The sequence below is a fragment of the Bombina bombina genome, chromosome 11 (assembly GCF_027579735.1).
Source record: "Bombina bombina isolate aBomBom1 chromosome 11, aBomBom1.pri, whole genome shotgun sequence".
NCBI lineage: Eukaryota > Metazoa > Chordata > Amphibia > Anura > Bombinatoridae > Bombina > Bombina bombina.
In genome coordinates, this window is record NC_069509.1 from 51,818,896 (window position 1) to 51,842,032 (window position 23,137).

The 23,137-nt window shown below is 39.2% G+C and overlaps 1 protein-coding gene across 1 annotated transcript in view; it reads right to left on the reverse strand.

Moving 5' to 3' along the window:
• Positions 1-10,085: 10,085 nt before the first annotated feature.
• Positions 10,086-23,137, reverse strand: part of SLX4 (SLX4 structure-specific endonuclease subunit) — a 57,930-nt gene continuing 44,878 nt past the window's right edge. The window contains exon 15 of the mRNA XM_053694862.1: positions 10,086-11,057. Coding sequence (XP_053550837.1) covers positions 10,730-11,057 — 328 coding nt within the window. The 3' untranslated portion in view covers positions 10,086-10,729. The remainder of the gene's footprint in view (positions 11,058-23,137) is intronic.

The window sequence follows — 23,137 nt, forward strand, 5'->3', positions numbered from 1 at the left end:
TATGGTTGGTGAGCTGCATTGTATGTCATGTATATGGTTTGATATGGTTACTGAGCTGCATTGTATGTCATGCATATGGTTTGATATGGTTACTGAGCTGCATTTTATGTCATGTATATGGTTTGATATAGTTACTGAGCTGCATTGTATGTCATGTATATGGTTTGATATGGTTACTGAGCTGCATTGTATGTCATGTATATGGTTTGATATAGTTACTGAGCTGCATTGTATGTCATGTATATGGTTTGATATGGTTACTGAGCTGCATTGTATGTCATGTATATGGTTTGATATGGTTACTGAGCTGCATTGTATGTTATGTATATTGTTTGATATGGTTGGTGAGCTGCATTGTATGTCATGTATATGTTTTGATATGGTTACTGAGCTGCATTGTATGTCATGTATATGGTTTGATATGATTACTGAGCTGCATTGTATGTCATGTATATGGTTTGATATGGTAACTGGGGTGCATTGTATGTCATGTATATGGTTTGATATAGTTACTGAGCTGCATTGTATGTCATGTATATGGTTTGATATGGTAACTGGGGTGCATTGTATGTCTTGTATATGGTTTGATATGGTTACTGAGCTGCATTGTATATCATGTATATGGCTTGATATGGTAACTGGGGTGCATTGTATGTCATGTATATGGTTTGATATGGTTACTGATCTGCATTGTATGTCATGTATATGGTTTGATATGGTAACTGGGGTGCATTGTATGTCATGTATATGGTTTGATATGGTTACTGAGCTGCATTGTATGTCATGTATATGGTTTGATATGGTAACTGGGGTGCATTGTATGCCATGTATATGGTTACTGAGCTGCATTGTATGTCATGTATATGGTTTGATATGATTACTGAGCTGCATTGTATGTCATGTATATGGTTTGATATGGTAACTGGGGTGCATTGTATGTCATGTATATGGTTTGATATAGTTACTGAGCTGCATTGTATGTCATGTATATGGTTTGATATGGTAACTGGGGTGCATTGTATGTCTTGTATATGGTTTGATATGGTTACTGAGCTGCATTGTATATCATGTATATGGCTTGATATGGTAACTGGGGTGCATTGTATGTCATGTATATGGTTTGATATGGTTACTGATCTGCATTGTATGTCATGTATATGGTTTGATATGGTAACTGGGGTGCATTGTATGTCATGTATATGGTTTGATATGGTTACTGAGCTGCATTGTATGTCATGTATATGGTTTGATATGGTAACTGGGGTGCATTGTATGCCATGTATATGGTTACTGAGCTGCATTGTATGTCATGTATATGGTTTGATATGGTTACTGAGCTGCATTGTATGTCATGTATATGGTTTGATATGGTAACTGGGGTGCATTGTATGTCATGTATATGGTTACTGAGCTGCATTGTGTGTCATGTATATGGTTACTGAACTGCATTGTATGTCATGTATATGGTTTGATATGGTAACTGGGGTGCATTGTATGTCATGTATATGGTTTGATATGGTTACTGAGCTGCATTGCATGTCATGTATATGGTTTGATATGGTTACTGAGCTGCATTGTATGTCATGTATATGGTTTGATATGGTTACTGAGCTGCATTGTATGTCATGTATATGGTTTGATATGTTTGGTGAACTGCATTGTATCATGTATATGGTTTGATATGGTTGGTGAGCTGCATTGTATGTCATGCATATGGTTTGCTATGGTTACTGAGCTGCATTGTATGTCATGTATATGGTTTGATATGGTTGGTGAGCTGCATTGTATGTCATGTATATGGTTTGATATGGTTACTGAGCTGCATTGTATGTCATGTATATGGTTTGATATGGTTACTGAGCTGCATTGTATGTCATGTATATGGTTTGATATGGTTACTGATCTGCATTGTATGTCATGTATATGGTTTGATATGGTAACTGGGGTGCATTGTATGTCATGTATATGGTTTGATATGGTTACTGAGCTGCATTGTATGTCATGTATATGGTTTGATATGGTAACTGGGGTGCATTGTATGTCATGTATATGGTTTGATATGGTTACTGAACTGCATTGTATGTCTTGTATATGGTTTGATATGGTTGGTGAGCTGCATTGTATGTCATGTATATTGTATCATGTATATGGTTTGATATGGTCGGTGAGCTGCATTGTATGTCATGTATATGGTTTGATATGGTTACTGAGCTGCATTGTATGTTATGTATATGGTTTGATATGGTTGGTGAGCTGCATTGTATGTCATGTATATGGTTTGATATGGTTACTGAGCTGCATTGTATGTCATACATATGGTTTGATATGGTTACTCAGCTGCATTGTATGTCATGTATATGGTTTGATATGGTTACTGAGCTGCATTGTATGTCATGTATATGGTTTGATATGGTAACTGGGGTGCATTGTATGTCATGTATATGGTTTGATATAGTTACTGAGCTGCATTGTATGTCATGTATATGGTTTTATATGGTAACTGGGGTGCATTGTATGTCTTGTATATGGTTTGATATGGTTACTGAGCTGCATTGTATGTCATGTATATGGTTTGATATGGTAACTGGGGTGCATTGTATGTCATGTATATGGTTTGATATGGCTGGTGAGCTGCATTGTATGTCATGTATATGGTTTGATATGGTTACTGAGCTGCATTGTATGTCATGTATATTGTTTGATATGGTAACTGGGGTGCATTGTATGTTATGTATATGGTTTGATATGGTTGGTGAACTGCATTGTATGTCATGTATATGGTTTGATATGGTTACTGAGCTGCATTGTATGTCATGTATATGGTTTGATATGGTTACTGAGCTGCATTGTATATCATGTATATGGTTTGATATGGTTACTGATCTGCATTGTATGTCATGTATATGGTTTGATATGGTAACTGGGGTGCATTGTATGTCATGTATATGGTTTGATATGGTTACTGAGCTGCATTGTATGTCATGTATATGGTTTGATATGGTAACTGGGGTGCATTGTATGTCATGTATATGGTTCGATATGGTTACTGAGCTGCATTGTATGTCATGTATATGGTTTGATATGGTTACTGAGCTGCATTGTATGTCATGTATATGGTTTGATATGGTTACTGAGCTGCATTGCATGTCATGTATATGGTTTGATATGGTTACTGAGCTGCATTGCATGTCATGTATATGGTTTGATATGGTTACTGAGCTGCATTGTATGTCATGTATATGGTTTGATATGGTTGGTGAGCTGCATTGTATGTCATGTATATGGTTTGATATGGTTGGTGAGCTGCATTGTATGTCATGCATATAGTTTGATATGGTTACTGAGCTGCATTGTATGTCATGTATATGGTTTGATATGGTTGGTGAGCTGCATTGTATCATGTATATCGTTTGATATGGTTGGTGAGCTGCATTGTATGTCATGTATATGGTTTGATATGGTTACTGAGCTGCATTGTATGTCATGTATATGGTTTGATATGGTTACTGAGCTGCATTGTATGTCATGTATATGGTTTGATATGGTTACTGAGCTGCATTGTATGTCATGTATATGGTTTGATATGGTAACTGGGGTGCATTGTATGTCATGTATATGGTTTGATATGGTTACTGAGCTGCATTGTATGTCATGTATATGGTTTGATATAGTTACTGAGCTGCATTGTATGTCATGTATATGGTTTGATATGGTAACCGGGGTGCATTGTATGTCATGTATATGGTTTGATATGGTTACTGAGCTGCATTGTATGTCATGTATATGGTTTGATATGGTAACTGGGGTGCATTGTATGTCATGTATATGGTTTGATATGGCTGGTGAGCTGTATTGTATGTCATGTATATGGTTTGATATGGTTACTGAGCTGCATTGTATGTCATGTATATGTTTTGATATGGTAACTGGGGTGCATTGTATGTCATGTATATGTTTGTATATGGTAACTGGGGTGCATTGTATGTCATGTATATGTTTTGATATGGTAACTGGGGTGCATTGTATGTTATGTATATGGTTTGATATGGTTGGTGAACTGCATTCTATTTCATGCATATGGTTTGAACATCTCTGTCTTTTCTGAAGTTGTGGACCAGTAAACTTGCAACCCAAGGCCAGGCACTCTCAGATTTAGGTGAGTCACAACATATTATTTATATCCTGCTTGCACTACCTTATTTATTTTGTATGCTTCTGCTCTAATTCTAAAATGTGTTTTTTCCCCCATTGCCTCCAAAGAAGATGAATTTCATTGTACTAGATTATGATCCATTAACCTGCAAAATGCTACACAGTGACTGCTGGATCAGTGCTACTTTATACACAGCATATATAATAACAGTTTTACAGTTTCTTGTAAAGGAGATTAATTGCTAAAATTGCCATATTAAAAAAAAAATTAGAAGCTCGAATTCGTTAGAGCATGTAACTAAGACTATCGACCGTGCACTAATCTGTGTTTTAACCCTAGCAAAGGGGTTAAGAAAACAGTAAAAGTACTACTTGGGATTCGCAGAGCACTGCTGGCTCAAAGTAGAAACCTCAGATGTATAACTAGCGCTGCTGATTGGATCAGAGTCGGTTTCTGCACTGGGCCAGGAGTGCTCTGTGGGTCACGAGCGGAGGTTTTTGTGGCTGTCTCGCACGTCCTGCTTCTTAACTGCAGTGTGGTATTTCTCTAGAGTCTAACTAAATCCCTCATGGGTCATGTATAATACAACAATCAGAAAAATAATAAAAAAAATTATTTGCAGGAAAGAAAAAAAGCTCTTCCTTGATGAACGGTAGAGGTGAACGAGTTAAAGAGACAGTTTACCCAAATTTTGTCTTCCCTTTTTATTTGTTCCCAACGATTCATTTTACCTGAGCGTATTAAACTGTTTAGAAATAGCTCCTTTACCTTCACATTGGCATTTGAAATAGCTGATTTTGCCTTTGGAATGCCAACCTATACTTAAAATTTCTATAAAGGGACAGTCAACACCAGAATGTTGGTTGTTAAAAAAAAAATAGATAATCCTTTTATTACCCATTCCCCAGTTTTGCATAATCAACACAGTTATAATACATGTTTTACCTCTGTGCTTACCTTGTATCTAAAGCCTCTGCAAACTGCCCTCTTATTTCAGTTCTTTTGACAGACTTGTATTTTAGCCAATCAGTACTGACTCCTAGGTAACGTTACGTGCGTGAGCTCAATGTTGTCTATATGAAACACATGAACTAACGCCCTCTAGTGGTGAAAAACTGTCAAAATACATTCAGATTAGATGTTGCCTTCAAGGTCTAAGAAATTAGCATATGAGCCTACCTAGGTTTAGCTTTCAAATAAGAATACCAAGAGAACAAAGCAAAATTTGTGATAAAAGTACATTTGAAAGTTGTTTTAAATTACATGCCCTATTTGAATCATGACAGTTTATTTTGGACTTGACTGTCCCTTTAAGTATAGGCTATAGAAAAGCTGTATAAACACAGCCAGCAGAAGCAATTACACGTTTAGGTTTAGGTAAGAGAGATAAAGTAATAACATTTTAATTTACAATTTTTCTAAGTAGTGAGATCTGATATGCAAACAGAGATACAGACAAGGAAGTATGTGTGTGCATAAAAAGTGATAAAAGTAGATTTCCCTGTTAGTTCAACACATTTTGATGGGTTGTGGTGTTAAAGAGCAAAACCAGCTATTTTATATACAAAACTAAACCCAAAGGAGCAATTTCTCATACATTTTATACTATGGAGCTGGTATAACATGTCATTGGAAACACATTAAAGGACACTCAAGTCAATACTTTCATGATTCAGCAATGTTAAACAACTTTCCAATTTACTTCCATTAACAAAATGTGCACAGTCTTTTTATATTTACACTTTTTGAGTCACCGGCTCCTACTGAGCATGTGCAAGAATTCACAGAATATACGTATATGCATCTGTGATTGGCTGATGGCTGTCACATGGTACAGGAGGAGTAGAAATAGACATAACAATTTATCAGAAAAAAAATCTACTGCCCATTTGGAGTTCAGACTAAGTTCTATTGTATTGTCTTGTTATCGTGTATTTATTGATTATGGAAATCTACTGTATTTAGTGTTTTCTTTAAGACTATTTCACGTGGATAATAAAAACAAGATTTATGCTTACCTGATAAATCTATTTCTTTCCGGATATGGTGAGTCCACGGTTTCATAAATTACTGTTGGGAATATCACTCCTGGCCAGCAGGAGGAGGCAAAGAGCACCACAGCAAAGCTGTTAAGTATCACTTCCCTTCCCACAATCCCCAGTCATTTGACCGAAGGGAAATGGAGAGAAAAAAGGAGCAACACAAGGTGAGATATGGTGAGTCCACGGTTTCATCAATTACTGTCGGGAATCAATACCCAAGCTAGAGGACACAGATGAACAGGGAGGGACAAGACAGGCAGACCTAAACAGAAGGCACCACCGCTTGACTAACCACACTCCCAAAAGAAGCCTCAGCCGAGGCAAAAGTGTTAAATTTGTAAGTAATATGCAAGAAGACCAAGTTGCAGCCTAGCCAATCTGTTTCACAGAAGCTTCATTTTGAAAGCCCAAGAAGAGGAGACAGCTCTTGTGGAATGAGCCGTAATTTTCCCAGGAGGCTGCTGACCAGCAGTCTCATAAGCAAAATGAATTATACTTCTCAACCAGAGAGAAAGAGAAGTAGCAGAAGCTTTCCGACCTATACGTTTCCCAGAGAAATAAACAAACAGGGCAGAAGACTGACGAAAATCCTTAGTCGCCTGTAAATAAAATTTTAAAGCACGCACAACATCCAAGTTGTGCAACAAACGTTCTTTATGAGAAGAAAAACTAGGACATAGAGAAGGAACAACAATTTCCTGATTAATATTTCTGTCCAAAACCACTTTAGGAAGGAAACCTAACCCAGAACGCAGAACCGCATTATCGGCATGAAAAGATAAAACAAATCACACTGCAAAGCTGCGAGTTCCGAGACTCTCCGAGCAGAAGAGATAGCAATAAGAAACAAAACCTTCCAAGATAACAACTTAATATCTATGGAATGCAATGGCTCAAACAGAGCCTGATGCAAAACTTTAAGAATAAGGTTAAGGCTCCAAGGAGAAGCAACCGACTTAAACACAGGTCTGATTCTGACCAAGGCCTGACAAAAGGATTGAACATCTGGAACATCCGCCAGACATTTGAGAAGCAAAACGGATAAAGCAGAAATCCGACCTTTCAGAGTACTAACTGCTAATCCCTTCTCCAGGCCTTCCTGGAGAAATACAGATCCTAGGAATCCTAACCCTACTCCAAGAGTAGCCCTTGGATTCACACCAATAAAGGTATTACACCATACCTTATGGTAAATCTTTCTAGAAACAGGCTTGTGACCAACTCAGAAAAGCCATGCTTAGACAGAACTAAACATTCAATCTCCAAGCAGACAGCTTCAGAAAAACAAGATTTGATGAAAAAATGGACCTTGAATTAAAACCAGATCCTGTGAAGCTACGCAGGGGCTATTAGAATTACCGACGCTCTCTCCTATTTAATACAAGCCATGACTCGTGAGAGGAGAGCAAACGGATGCCTGAAATCCCAAAGAACCGACAGAGCATCTATCAGGGTGGCCTGTGGATCCCTTGACCTTGAACCGTACCTTGGAAGCTTGACATTCTGCCGAAATGGCATCAGATCCAGCTCTGGCACCCCCTATCTGAGGGTTAAGTTGGAGAACACCTCCAGATGGAGTTCCCACTCCCCAGAATGAACCATCAGACCAATGCCTCTATGCGCCGTAATTCTCTCAGGATCATAAGCCAAACTACATCAAGTCACTGAAAAGTGCAGAAAAGCTCCCTTCTACTTAGGGCACAGTACATTTTAATGGAGACAGAGACAGGAAAATCCTTTAAAGAACGGCAGACGGGAAGAGGTATCCCTAGTTTCTCCTATTCCTGTGAAAATATCCAAGACACGTCTAGACACACTTCCTCATAGAAAGGAAAATCAAAGAAATGATTAATTCACAAAATTTTCAAAGGTTGACAATGACAGGGGTATAGATGTCATCCAAGTAGCTAAACCCTCCTTTAACAGTACACGAGATCTTGAAGCATACATCTGAAGGAGACCACTTCAGCATCAGATGAAGGAATTAAACTGTCCGAATCTGAGATTTCACCCTCAGAAGCTACCGGTGAATATTCCTCACCGGACATAGGAGAGAGAGCAACCTGTGCAGCAGAACATGGGGCAGAAGCCTTACTATCTGATTCTTTAAATGTCCTCTTGCGTTTTCCCTGTAGGAAAGGAAACACAGATAAAGCTGCAGATACCGCAGAGGATACCTGAGCTGCAATCTGCAGGCAAATACGCTCCTCCAGATTGAGAGGAACCGCAGGGCACTTCATGTGACGCCACAGAGGCTTGGGATGTTTAAGGAGAAAGCTGTGGCACTGCCTGAACAGCATCATCCTGGGAGACATGAGATTCAGAAGAAAACATTCAATTGCCTAGACAAACAGTCTAAATTTGTCCTTAGAGACGAGAGGCTCAAAACAAAGAATATCTTAATTTTTAAAAAAGATTAATCTAAATATGAGGGACAGAAATGCTTTATAAACTATTTGTACCTCAAGAGCCTTAATAATCATTTGTTCCTGGGTACAGACTGTTACTCCAAGACCCTGAACAAATGCCACAAACACTTCATTTAAAAATGAGTTAATACATCTTATCCTGGATGTACAAACAATCAAACCTGGATAAACACTGTTAATAACAGAGGCAAAAGTCACTAAAGCTGTTAATCTTAACACTTAGAGCTCCATTCCGCAGATGAAAACAACCCAACCCAGAGATCATCCTCTTGTGTCTTGCCACGAGGAGTTTCGTTTGAGCTCTTGCAGGGCGGCCAAAATATATAACTAGGCATTGTTCCGCTTCTAAAAATGTAAAGAAAAACACCTGACGAGCCCCATAGGAAATGCGCCACAAAGATTGCGCTCTCCTAACAGACACTACGTAAGGTCTGGAAGAGCTGCCAAATTCCTGACAAAAGCCCTGCACCTAACACTTTAAAAGTTAAAAAATAGATTAAGGAATTAGGGAAGGATTAACCCCTAATGAAAGTAAACAGGAAAACTATCTACTAAATACGTCAACACGGGTATAAAAGATTTAGGATAGAATCATCCACTAAATCCTCTAATAAACATGAGGAGTCCTAGTTACAGAAATCCTTGAACCACAATACTGAGTTAACCCCTTCCTGGCCGTGAAAGAGGTTAACCCCTAAGTCTCCAAAGTCACATATAATTGTAGAGCCTGCTCACTGTCTTAAACCCTTCAGTGCCAGCCTCCTTACCCAGAAGACAAAAGGCACTTACGTGCATCTAGCTGTCCGACAGGAGCACAGCTCACCTGGTATGAAGGGACGCCACTCCCTACAGAGGCCTGTAGAAAAAAGAAAGAACAGAGTAAAGCTACTGAGGCTTAACATACCAGGGCAGCAACTTGTTAGGGAAACGCAGTGGAGCCCACTTCACAAGTTCCTAACTGCTTAAAAGTCACCACTGCCCTACTAAAGAGACTAACAAGGAGTACGACTAGACCCAATCTTGAAAGGAAAGATCAGAGCAAACCTACTCTGGCTTTCAAAATAATAAAATCTTGAATGAAGTGAAAAAATTCCAATCTTCTTCAGACACCAAAACTTCACCTTCTCCTTGCACTGAAGGCAAAGAGAATGACTGGGGGTTGTGGGAAGGGAAGTGATACTTAACAGCTTTGCTGTGGTGCTCTTTGCCTCCTCCTGCTGGCCAGGAGTGATATTCCCAACAGTAATTGATGAAACCGTGGACTCACCATATCTTAGGAAAGAAATACTATGGAGTACTAAACACAAATAAACCCCGGTGGTGGTTTGCTTTTAACATGTATACTTTTTAAAATACGTGAAGCAAGGTGACCTGATAAAAACATTGTCCTAGGAATAAGAGAAATCACAGAGATGACCTGATGATTTCAGGCGCACAGAGGTACAAGACAGTTTCTCAGCCTTTCAGATACAAAGGAGCTTTCTTTTTTTATTACATATAAAACTGGAACACAAACAAAATTCATAATTTACGCGTCCATAAAATGTTTTGTTTTTTTAGCTCAAAATTCTACATTACAATATTAAAATGTTTTTGGAAGCTTTTATCTTACAATAAAATATGCAACAGACCCTACTTTACTGTTTAAAGAAGTTCCTGGAATTATCTACTGGTGCTTATTTATACAATTCAGTATTGTCCATTTCCAAGAGAGGGGTCTATACTTTTTAATCTTGTTGGTTAAAGGGACATAAAAACCAAATGTTCACTTTCATGATTTAGACAGAACGTACAATTTTAAACAACTTTCCAATGTACTTATATTATCCAATGTACTTTGTTCTCTTGGAATCCTTTGTTGGAAATCATACCTAGGTAGGCTCAGGAGCAGCACTGCTGGGAGCTAGCTGCTCACTGGCTCATCAGGTGTTCAGCTAGCCCCCAGTAGTGCATTGCTGCTCCTTTAATAAAGGATACCAAAAAAATGAAGCACAATCGATAACAGAAGTATATTGAAAACGTGTTTAATTCTATGCTCTATCTGACTCATGAAAGTAAACGTTTGGGTTTCGTGCCCCTTTAAGCACAACGTGGACTGATTTGTATCAGTATCGTTTCCCTCCTTTTCGTCGACCACGACTCTTCTTTTCTTTACGAGCTGCAGCTGTAGTGAAAGTTACACAACGGGCATCTAAGTAATCCAACAGTTTCCCTGCTGCCATCTTGATCCCGGCTTGTTTGAGCTCGGTCTGTAGAGCCGCCAGCTCCAGTGGTTGGTAAAGCAAGATACTTTTGTGTAAAGCTGGGTGCTCCTCAATATAGAGCTTGACGGCTTCAGCGGTGGCTGCCTCGCGACCTGCCTGTTGTGAAGGTGCAACCGAATCGTCGTCATCTTCATCAGCAAATGCTGTCTCAAACTCATTAGAGGTGGAGCTGTGGAGGAGCAGAGGAGAGTGGGTTAAGAAAGGTCAATGACTTTTTGGTTCCCGTGAGCAGCCATGTTTCTTAAAGGGACATGGAAAGTAAAAATTAAAGGGGCATGAAACCCAAGAATTGTCTTTCATGATTTAGGTAGAACTTAAAATTGTAAACAACTTTCCAGTTTACTTCTATTATCAAATTTACTTAATTCTCTTGTTATCCATTCATGAAGGAGCAGCGATGCACTAGTGTTTTCTAACTGAACACATGGGTGAGCCAATGACAATTGGTATATATATGCAGCCACCAATCAGCAGCTAGAACCTAGGTTTGTTGCTGCTCCTGAGCTTTCCTAGATAAACTTTTCAGCAAAGGATAACAAAAGAAGGAAGCAAATTAAATAATAGAAGTAAATTGGAAAGTTGTTTAAAATTGTATGCTCTGTCTAAATCACGAATGTCTAATTATGACTTTACTGTCCCTTTAAGCATTCATGGTTCAGATAGAACGTACAATTTAAATTCACTTCTATTTTTAAACATACCTTTTTCGCTAGGTGGTCTTTGTTGAAATGTAGCTCCTTTCCAAGAAAGCATACTGAGGTAGGCTCAGGTGTGTGCACATGTCTATGTCTATATCTATATATATATATTTACATATACATATATATATATATAACATTCCACTATATTAAAGTAGTGTTTTCAATAATGTTTATAACAATGTTATATAATTAGTACTCAAGTCATGCTACACTACCTGATCCTACCTCAGTATGCTCTCAAAAAAACATAATTTATGTAAGAACTTACCTGATAAATTCATTTCTTTCATATTGGCAAGAGTCCATGAGCTAGTGACATATGGGATATACAATCCTACCAGGAGGGGCAAAGTTTCCCAAACCTCAAAATGCCTATAAATACACCCCTCACCACACCCACAATTCAGTTTAACGAATAGCCAAGTAGTGGGGTGATAAAGAAAGGAGTAAAAAGCATCAACAAAGAAATGTGGAAATAATTGTGCTTTATACAAAAAATCATAACCAAAAAAAAAAAAGGGTGGGCCTCATGGACTCTTGCCAATATGAAAGAAATTAATTTATCAGGTAAGTTCTTACATAAATTATGTTTTCTTTCATGTAATTGGCAAGAGTCCATAAGCTAGTGACGTATGGGATATCAAATACCCAAGATGTGGAACTCCACGCAAGAGTCACTAGAGAGGGAGGGATACAAAATAAAATACAGCCATTTTCCGCTGAAAAAATAATCCACAACCCAAAGTATAAGTTTATTCTTTAGTGATAAGAAAAACTTAAAACATCAGCAGAAGAATCAAACTGAAACAGCTGACTGAAGAACTTTTCTACCAAAGACTGCTTCTGAAGAAGCAAATACATCAAAACGGTAGAATTTAGTAAATGTATGCAAAGAAGACCAAGTTGCTGCTTTGCAAATCTGATCAACAGAAGCTTCATTCTTAAAAGCACATCAAGTGGAGACTGACCTAGTAGAATGAGCTGTAATTCTCTGAGGCGGGATCTTACCCGACTCCTAATAAGCTTGACGAATCAAAAGCTTTAACCAAGAAGCCAAGGAAATAGCAGAAGCTTTCTGACCTTTCCTAGGACCAGAAAATAAAACGAATAGACTAGAAGTCTTTCTGAAATCTTTAGAAGCTTCAACATAATATTTCAAAGCTCTTACCACATCCAAAGAATGTAAGGATGTTTCCAAATAATTCTTTGGATTAGGACACAATGAAGGGACAACAATTTCTCTACTAATGTTGTTAGAATTCACAACCTTAGGTAAAAATTGAAAAGAAGTCCGCAAAACCGCCTTATCCTGATGAAAAATCAGTAAAAGAGATTCACTAGAAAGAGCAGATAGCTCAGAAACTCTTCTAGCAGAAGAGATAGCCAAAAGGAACAACACTTTCCAAGAAAGTAGTGTAATGTCCAAAGAATGCATAGGCTCAAAATGGATGCCTTCAAAAACAAATTGAGACTCCAAGGAGGAGAAATTTATTTAATGACAGGCTTAATTCGAACTAAAGCCTGTACAAAACAGTGAATATCAGGAAGTTTAGCAATCTTTCTGTGAAATAAAACTGAAAGAGCAGAGATTTGTCCCTTCAAGGAACTTGCAGACAAACCTTTATCCAAACCATCCTGAAGAAACTGTAAAATTCTAGGAATTCTAAAAGAATGCCAGGAAAATTTATGAGAAGAACACCATGAAATGTAAGTCTTCCAAACTCGATAGTAAATCTTCCTGGAAACAGATTTAAGAGCTTGTAACATAGTATTAATCACTGAGTCAGAGAAACCTCTATGACTTAGTACTAAGCGTTCAATTTCCATACCTTCAAATTTAATGATTTGAGATCCTGATGGAAAAATGGACCTTGAGACAGTAGGTCTGGCCTTAACGGAAGTGGCCAAGGTTGGCAACTGGACATCCGAACAAGATCCGCAAACCAAAACCTGTGAGGCCATGCTGGAGCCACCAGCAACACAAACGATTGTTCCATGATGATTTTGGAAATCACTCTTGGAAGAACTAGAGGCGGGAAGATGTAAGCAGGATAATTCCATGGAATGGTTAGCGCATCCACTGCTTCCCGCCTGAACATCCCTGGACCTGGACAGGTATCTGGGAAGTTTATTGTTTAGGTGAGAGGCCATCAGATCTATCTCTGGAAGACCCCACATCTGAACAATCTGAGAAAACACATCTGAATGGAGAGACCACTCTCCTGGATGTAAAGTCTGACGACTGAGATAATCCGCTTCCCAATTGTCTACACCTGGGATATGCACCGCAGAGATTAGACAGGAGCTGGATACCGCCCAAGCAAGTATCCGAGATACTTCTTTCATGGCTTGAGGACTGTGAGTCCCACCTTGATGATTGACATATGCCACAGTTGTGATATTGTCTGTCTGGAAGCAAATGAACGGTTCTCTCTTCAACAGAGGCCAAAACTGAAGAACTCTGAAAATTGCACGGAGTTCTAAAATATTGATTGGTAATCCCGCCTCTTGAGATTTCCAAACCCCTTCAGCAGTCAGAGATCCCCAAACAGCTCCCCAACCCGAAAGACTTGCATCTGTAGTTATCACAGTCCCGGTTGGTCGAACAAAAGAAGCCCCTTGAACTAAATGTTGGTGATTTAACCACCACGTCAGAGAGCGTCGTACATTGGGATTTAAGGATATTAATTGTGATATCTTTGAATAATCCCTGCACCATTGATTTAGCATACAAAGCTGGAGAGGTCTCATGTGAAAACGAGCAAAAGGAATCGCGTCCGATGCTGCAGTCATGAGGCCTAAAACTTCCATGCACATAGCCACTGAAGGGAATGACTGAGACTGAAGGTGCCGACAAGCTGAAACCAATTTCAAGCGTCTCTTGTCTGTTAGAGACAGAGTCATGGACACTGAATCTATCTGGAAACCTAAAAAGGTGACCCTTGTCTGAGGTATCAAAGAACTTTTTGGTAAATTGATCCTCCAACCATGTTTTCGAAGAAACAACACTAGTTGATTCATGTGAGATTCTGCAGAACGTAAAGACTGAGCTAGTACCAAGATATCGTCCAAATAAGGAAACACAGCAATACCCTGTTCTCTGATTACAGAGAGTAGGGCACCTAGAACCTTTAAAAAGATTTTTGGAGCTGTTGCTAGGCCAAATGGAAGAGCAACAAATTGGTAATGCTTGTCTAGAAAAGAGAATCTCAGAACTGGTAATGTTCTGGATGAATCGGAATATGAAGGTATGCATCCTGCAAGTCTATTGTAGACATATAATGTCCTTGCTGAACAAAAGGTAGAATAGTCCTTATAGTAACCATCTTGAAAGTTGGTACTCTTACATAACTATTCAAAATTTTCAGATCCAGAACTGGCCTGAAAGAATTTTCCTTCTTTGGGACAATGAATAGATTTGAATAAAACCCCAGACCTTGTTCCTGAAAAGGAACTGGCATGATTACCCCTGAAGACTCCAGGTCTGAAACACACTTCAGGAAAGCCTGAGCTTTTACTGGATTTGCTGGGATACGTGAGAGAAAAGATCTTCTCACAGGAGGTCTTACTCTGAATCCTATTCGATACCCTTGAGAGACAATGCTCTGAATCCATTGATTTTGGACAGAATTTATCCAAAAATCCTTGAAAAACCTTAATCTGCCCCCCACCAGCTGAGCTGGAATGAGGGCCGCACCTTCATGTGGATTTAGGGGCTGACTTTGGTTTCTTAAATGGCTTGGATTTATTCCAATTTGAGGAAGGCTTCCAATTGGAAACAGATTCCTTGGGGGAAGGATTAGATTTTTGTTCCTTATTCTGACGAAAGGAACGAAAATGGTTAGAAGCCTTAGATTTACCCTTAGTTTTTTTTATCCTGAGGCAGAAAAACTCCCTTTCCCCCAGTAACAGTTGAAATAATAGAATCCAACTGAGAACCAAATAAATTATTACCTTGGAAAGAAAGAGATAGTAATCTCGACTTAGATGTCATATCAGCATTCCAAGATTTAAGCCACAAAGCTCTTCTAGCTAAAATAGCTAAAGACATGGACCTAACATCAATTTTGATAATATCAAAAATGGCATCGCAAATAAAATGATTAGCATATTGCAGTAATCGAATAATGCTAGATATGTCAGAATCCAATGTTGTGCTAAATTCTCCAACCAGAAAGTTGATGCAGCCGCAACATCAGCCAAAGAAATTGCAGGTCTAAGAAGATGACCTGAATATAAATAGGCTTTCCTTAGATAAGATTCAAGCTTCCTATATAAAGGATCCTTAAAGGAAGTACTATCTTCCATAGGAATAGTGGTACGTTTAGCAAGAGTAGAAATAGCCCCATCAACTTTGGGGATTTTCCCCCAAAACTCTATAGAATTTGCTGGTAAAGGGTACAATTTTTTAAACCTTGAAGAAGGAATAAAAGAAGTACCTGGCTTATTCCACTCCTTAGAAATCATATCAGAAATAGCCTCAGGAATAGGAAAAACCCCTGGAGAAACCACAGGAGGTTTAAAAACAGCATTTAAACGTTTATTAGACTGAACGTCCATAGGACTGGTCACCTCAATATCCAAAGTAATTAACACTTCTTTTAATAAAGAACGCATATACTCTATTTTAAATAAATAAGTAGATTTGTCAGTGTCAATGTCTGAGGAAGGATCTTCTGTATCAGATAGATCCTCATTAGAGGAGGATAAATTATTATGCTGTTGGTCATTTGAAATTTCATCAACTGAATGAGAAGTTTTAAAAGACCTTTTTACGTTTATTAGAAGGTGGAAATGCAGACAAAGCCTTCTGAATAGAATCAGTAACAAATTCTTTAAAATTCATAGGTATATCATGTACATTAGAAGTTGAAGGAACTGCAACTGGCAATGTACTATTACTGATGGACACACTATCTGCATGTAAAAGTTTATCATGACAACTATTACAAATGACATTCAGAGAAATAATTTCCACAATCTTACAACAAATGCACTTAGCTTTGGTAGAACCAATGTCAGGCAGCAAAGTTCCAACAGATACTTCTGAGGCAGGATCAGATTGAGACATCTTGCAAAATGTAAAAGAAAAAAACAACATATAAAGCAAAATTATCAATTTCCTTATATGACAGTTTCAGGAATGGGAAAAATGCAAATAGCATAGCCCTCTGACATAGAAAAAGGCAAGAGGCAAACATCAATGGGGTATTAAAATAATGAAAAATGTTTTGCGCCAAGTATGACGCACAACGTAAGTGAAATTTTTTTTTGCGCCAACAATAACCGGAAATGACACACTCGCGTCACCTATGATGCAACCGTGTGTAAGGCTTCGGCGTCAACTAAGACGCCGGAAGTGACGAAGTTGTGTCACGTATGTATTTTTCGTGCCAAAAAATTATTGCACCAAAAATGACGCGATAAAGTCTAGCATTTGGCGCACCCGTGGGCCTAATACCGCCCGCAATTTGCAAGAGAAAAATAGTCAATTAGAAAAAAAGACTAAACCCCAGGTAAGAAAAACATTTCTTAAAATGTTATTTTCCCCAAATATGAAACTGACAGTCTGCAGAAGGAAATACATGAACCTGACTCATGGCAAATATAAGTACAATACATATATTTAGAACTTTATATAAATGCATAAAGTGCCAAACCATAGCTGGGGTGTCTTAAGTAATAAAAAACATACTTACCAAAAGACACCCATCCACATATAGCAGATAGCCAAACCAGTACTGAAACAGTTATCAGCAGAGGTAATGGTAAATTGAGAGTATATTGTCGATATGAAAAGGGAGGTAGGAAATGAATCTCTACGACCGATAACAAAGAACCTATGAAAAAGACCCCCGTTAGGGAAATCATCGTATTCAATAAGTGATACTCCCTTCACGTCCCTCTGACATTCGCTGTACTCTGAGAGGAACCGGGCTTCAACAATGCTGAGAAGCGCATATCAATGTAGAAATCTTAGCACAAGATTGTGGGTGTGGTGAGGGTGTATTTATAGGCATTTTGAGGTTTGGGAAACATTGCCCCTCCTGGTAGGATTGTATATCCCATACGTCAATAGCTCATGGACTCTTGCCAATTACATGAAAGAAAGAAGTGAAGTTTCAAGGATACCAAGATAAATAGGTCATTTTTAATAACTAAAGTAAACTGGAAAACTTTTTTTTAATGGGACAGTAAAGTCAAAAGTAAACTTTCATGGTTTAGATAGAGCATACAATTTCAAACAACTTTCCAATTTACTTCTGTTACTAAATGTGCTTTGTTCTCTTGCTATCCTTTGTTTAATAGTAAATCTATGTAGTCTCATAGGAGATGACGAGTCTTTAGTTCTCTATGGTAGCACTGTTTTGCAATATTGTTTGTTGCAGTGTTATATATATTGTTGCAAACACTTCTGCCATAATAAGCTAAATACACGTGCACGCTCCTGAGCTTCTATGAGACTACATAGATTTACTATTAACCAAACTTGATTTATTGCATAACTTTAACTATGCGTTTAAACCCTTTGTAAGAGTTAAACACTGTTAAATACAAGCAACAGTGCAATAATAAAATGCTTTATTTTGTTTTTTTAAATTTGTATGTCTCTTTTACCTCCTTGTACACTTCAGAAAAACATAAATTATGCTTACCAGATAATTTAATTTCCTTCTGTATAAGGAGAGTCCACGGCTTCATTCTTTACTTGTGGGAATACAGAACCTGGCCACCAGGAGGAGGCAAAGACACCCAGCCAAAGGCTTTAATACCTCTCCCACTTCCCCTAACCCCAGTCATTCTGCCGAGGGAACAAGGAACAGTAGGAGAAATATCAAATTTAGGGGGCCGCGCATCGGAAAACACGGGCAGGGGCCGTGGACTCTCCTTATACAGAAGGAAATTAAATTATCTGCTAAGGATAATTTATGTTTTCCTTCTTAATATAAGGAGAGTCCAAGGCTTCATTCCTTACTGTTGGGAAACTTATACCCAAGCTCTAGAGGACACTGAATGATAACGGGAGGGACAAAGAGAGGCAGACCCTAATCTGAGGACAGCACAGCCTGCAAATCCTCTCTCCCGAAGGCTGCTTCAAAAACATCAAACTTGTAAAATTTAGAAAAAGTATGTAAGGAGAACCAGGTAGCTGCCTTACAAATCTGATCCATAGAGGCCTCGTTCTTAAAGGCCCAAGAGGAAGCCACTGCTCTAGTAGAATGAGCCGTAATTCTTGGAGGAGGTTAATGTCCCGCTGTCTCATAAGCTAAGCGGATAAGGCTCCTCAACCAAAAAGATAAGGAAGTCAAAGAGACCTTCTGACCCTTACGCTTCCCAGAATAGGCAACAAACAAGGAAGAAGTTTGTCTAAAATCCTTAGTAGCCTGAAGATAAAACTTCAAGGCACGAACCAGGTCCAAATTATGAAGTAAACGTTCCTTCGAAGAAGAAGGATTAGGACACAAGGAAGGAACCACAATCTCTTGATTGATGTTGCGGTCTGACACGACCTTAGGGAGAAACCCTAACTTAGTACGTAGGACAGCCTTATCAGAGTGGAACACCAGATAAGGAGGCTCACATTGCAAAGCGGCAAGCTCAGAAACTCGCAGAAGCAATAGTCAGTAGAAAAAGAACCTTCCAGGACAACAACTAAATGTCAATTTCATGCATAGGCTCAAACGGAGTCCGTTGCAAAACCTTAAAGGGACACTGTACCCAAAAATTTTCTTTCGTAATTCAGATTGAGCATGACATTTTAAGCAACTTTCTAATTTACTCCTATTATCAAATTTTCTTCATTCTCTTGGTATCTTTATTTGAAATGCAAGAATGTAAGTTTAGATGCCGGCCCATTTTTGGTGATCAACCTGGGTTGTCCTTGCTGATTGGTGGATAAATCCATCCACCAATAAAAAAGTGCTGTCCAGAGTACTGAAACAAAAACAAAAGTTTAGATGCCTTCTTTTTCAAATAATGATAGCAAGAGAACGAAGAAAAATTGATAATAGGAGCAAATTAGAAAGTTGCTTAAAATTGCATGCTTTTTCTGAATTACAAAAGAAAAAATTGGGTACAGTGTCCCTTTAAGAACCAGATTCAGACTCCAAGGAGGAGCCGAAGATCTGAACACAGGTCTGATCCTAATCAGAGCCTTAATAAAAGACTGAACATCTGGAAGCTCTGAGAGCTTGTGCAGTAAAACAGACAAGGCCGAAATCTGTTCCCTCAGGGAACTGGCCGAAAGACCCTTCTCCAGTCGTTACTGGAGAAACAGATGAATCCTGGCAACCTTAACTTTATGTCAGTGAAATCCACGCTTCTCGCACCAGAATAAGTAGGTTCTCCACACCTTATGATAGATGCGACGAGTAACCGGCTTACGAGCTTGAATGAGAGTATCAATAACTCTCAGAAAACCCTCTCTTGGCAAGGACTAAGCGTTCAATCCCCACGCAGTTAGCTTCAGAGAATCTAAATTTTGATGAACAAAAGGACCTTGTTCCAGCAGATCCCTGCGACAAGGTAACCTCCATGGAGGAGATGACATCCTCACTAGATCCGCGAACCACATCCTTTGCGGTCACTATGGAGCAATCAGTATTACTGACGCCTGCTCCTGCTTGATTCGGGGCACTACTCGAAGGAGTGGTAACGGCAGAAAAAGGTAAATTAGACTGAACCTCCAAGGCACTGCTAATGCATCTATTAGCTCCGCCTGAGGATCCCTGGACCTTGACCCATATCTGGGTAGCTTGGTATTGAGACGAGACGCCATGAGATCTATATCTCTGGCGTCACCCACATGCTGCATATCTTTGCAAACACTTTGGGATGGAGAGACCATTCCCCCGGATGAAAGTATTGTCTGCTGAGAAAGTCCGCTTCCCAGTTGTCCACACCCAGAATGTGGATTGCTGACAGCGAACAATTATGGGCCTCTGCCACTCTAAAATCTGAGATACTTCCCTCATTGCTAGGGAGCTTCTCGTTCCCCCCTGATGGTTGATGTAAGCCACCGAGGTTACATTGTCTGATTGGAATCTGATAAACCGGGTGTCACAAATATCTCAGGATTCAGCTCCTAAGGAGTTAACTTTGTGCAGCTTGCACTCAAAACAGTTATTTGTTTTCAAGAAGAATTGTGTTTGTATTTTCTTTGAAGTGCCAGAACCCTCTAACTAGCCACCAAATGCTAGTGTGTATGCATTGAGTCATAAAATCACTGAAGCTCTTAGTCACAGAGATACACAGGATAAAGTTTATGGCTTAAGCTGTCAATAGAATGCATGATGCAAAACAGGCCCTTCATTACAAAAACTGACCAGGTCACTGACAGGACATTGGTATATTATGTACATATGTGGGTTAAAAGTGTTATAACTTTAACGGCAGGTAAATATGACAACCTATGGCATATTTGATATCAAACTGGTTCTCCCAATAAAACTAAGAGGTTCTAAATATGTAAATATAGAAATTTCTTACCTAGCAGGAATGATAATGGATTGTATAAATTCAGGCAAGAAATTTAGTCTATTGAAGTTTGTAAAGACAGTGGGGTTTCTTAGCCCGCCCAGGAGGGTGTGGTTAAGCAACCTAATCTCTGAAAAGTAGGGTTTAAGAATCTTATTTTTTAACAATAAGATTGTCATTCTTACAAGGGGAGCTGCTGTACAGAAGTAAGGAGCCATCATTTTCATGCCAGCCCCTGGCGCAGATCTTGAAGACTAGGAAAGTATTCAATTCTGTTTTTCTCCTTTTTATTTTAAAATACTGTTTGCGTGTGTAATTTTATTTGTAACAACTTTTTATTATTAATGCATTGTGCATAATATTTTTGGCATAATAAATAATTCCTTTATTAAGTTTGGCCTTTGTCTAATAATCGAACCACTTTACTGAAAGAGACTGGAATATTAGAACTGTATAATTTTAGGTTATTTTCTGCTAAATTGTATTTCTAGAGTTAATGTGTAAAGTCTGGGGTTTTCCTTAAGATTTTCCCTTTAATAAATTTTAAGTGGTGGCAGCATTTGACCTATAGGTGACAGAAAAGGGGGCTGAAAACCCTTTCTGTGCCAAATAAGTGACGGGCGCAGGGTTGGATAACCTTGGTTCGTCACAAATTGGTGGACAGCGGTGTAGATAATTTTTTTTTTATTATTAGATTTTAGTGCTTGTGGATTTGCTAGTGTGGAAATCCCGGTACTAAAAGAGATTGTTTCTTACAATTTCCAAAGGCTAAAACTCAGTGCATTATATAGTGACACATTGCAAACAGTCCCCTTCCCTATTCTCTGTTGTTCTTTTCAATTTTATTTTTGCTATGGAGGCATACGAGCAGCGATCTAAAGAGGCACTTATACTCCTATGCCAGGAGCGGGATATTCCAACACGTTCAAAGAACAAAGATTTACTAATACAAGCTCTTGTTGAATATGATAACAGCCAAATCACACCAGTTGAGGTCTCAGGAGAGATGTCTGCAGCTGGGGGCAGCGATTCATCAGAATCTGGGGATCCCTTGGACTGTTATTTGCAAACTGTTCTTAAACATATGGGCTCAGTGGATGCAAGTTTGCGCATGGAACTGATTACAAAGTTTTATGAAAGACAGGCTGCTGAACGACAAGCTGCTGTGGCTGAGAGACAGGCGTCTCTAGCAGCTGAGAGACAGGCTGCTGAACGACAGGCAGAGAGAGAGTATCAGCTACAGCTTGCACGGTTGGAGAGAGGGATGGTCTCACCTGTTGTTAGTGAACCTAGAGACCCCCCTGCTCCCAGAGTGCGTGCAGAGAATTTGCCCACCCTGGAGAAAGATGGAGATGTGGATGTATTCCTGCGTAGCTTTGAGAAAGTGTGCAGACAGTTCCAGTTGCCAAGGGAGCAGTGGGCCAAGTACCTTACCCCTGGCCTGAAAGGTCCTGCACTGGAGGCGTTTGCTGAACTACCCCCAGAGTTTGATCAGGACTATGATTCCATTAAAGCTGCCCTGCAGAGGAGATACAATCTTACTCCTGAAGTTTACCGAAAGAAATTCCGTTCCCTGCAGAAAGGTGTGTCAGAGAGCTATATTACAGCTGTTAGAAACTTGAGGACAGCCTTTAAACAGTGGGTCAGAGGATTAAAAGTTGCCACTATGGAGGAGCTGGAAGATTTGATTGTGAAGGAGCAATTTATGCAGCTGTGCCCAGCCGGAGTTCAAGAATGGGTTTTAGATCGGAAACCCATAACAGCATTGGAAGCTGGCGAGCTGGCTGATTTTTACACAGCTAACAGGTCTCCAGAGAATGGGAGGAAATCCTTTTCTAAGGGGGGATCCACCTGTAAAGGAGCTGCTGCACGACCCCCCTTCACAAAGCCTGCTGTGCCTTTATCCAGTGTGTCTGCTCCCTCTGGGAAAGGAGGGGCGAGTGCTGCATCTGGGCAGGGGGATACCCGCAGATGTTTTATTTGCAACAAAGTGGGCCACATCAGCTCCACTTGCCCAGAGAGGATTAACTTGGGGCAATCAGATGGAGGGAGTAATCCCTCAGAAGTACCA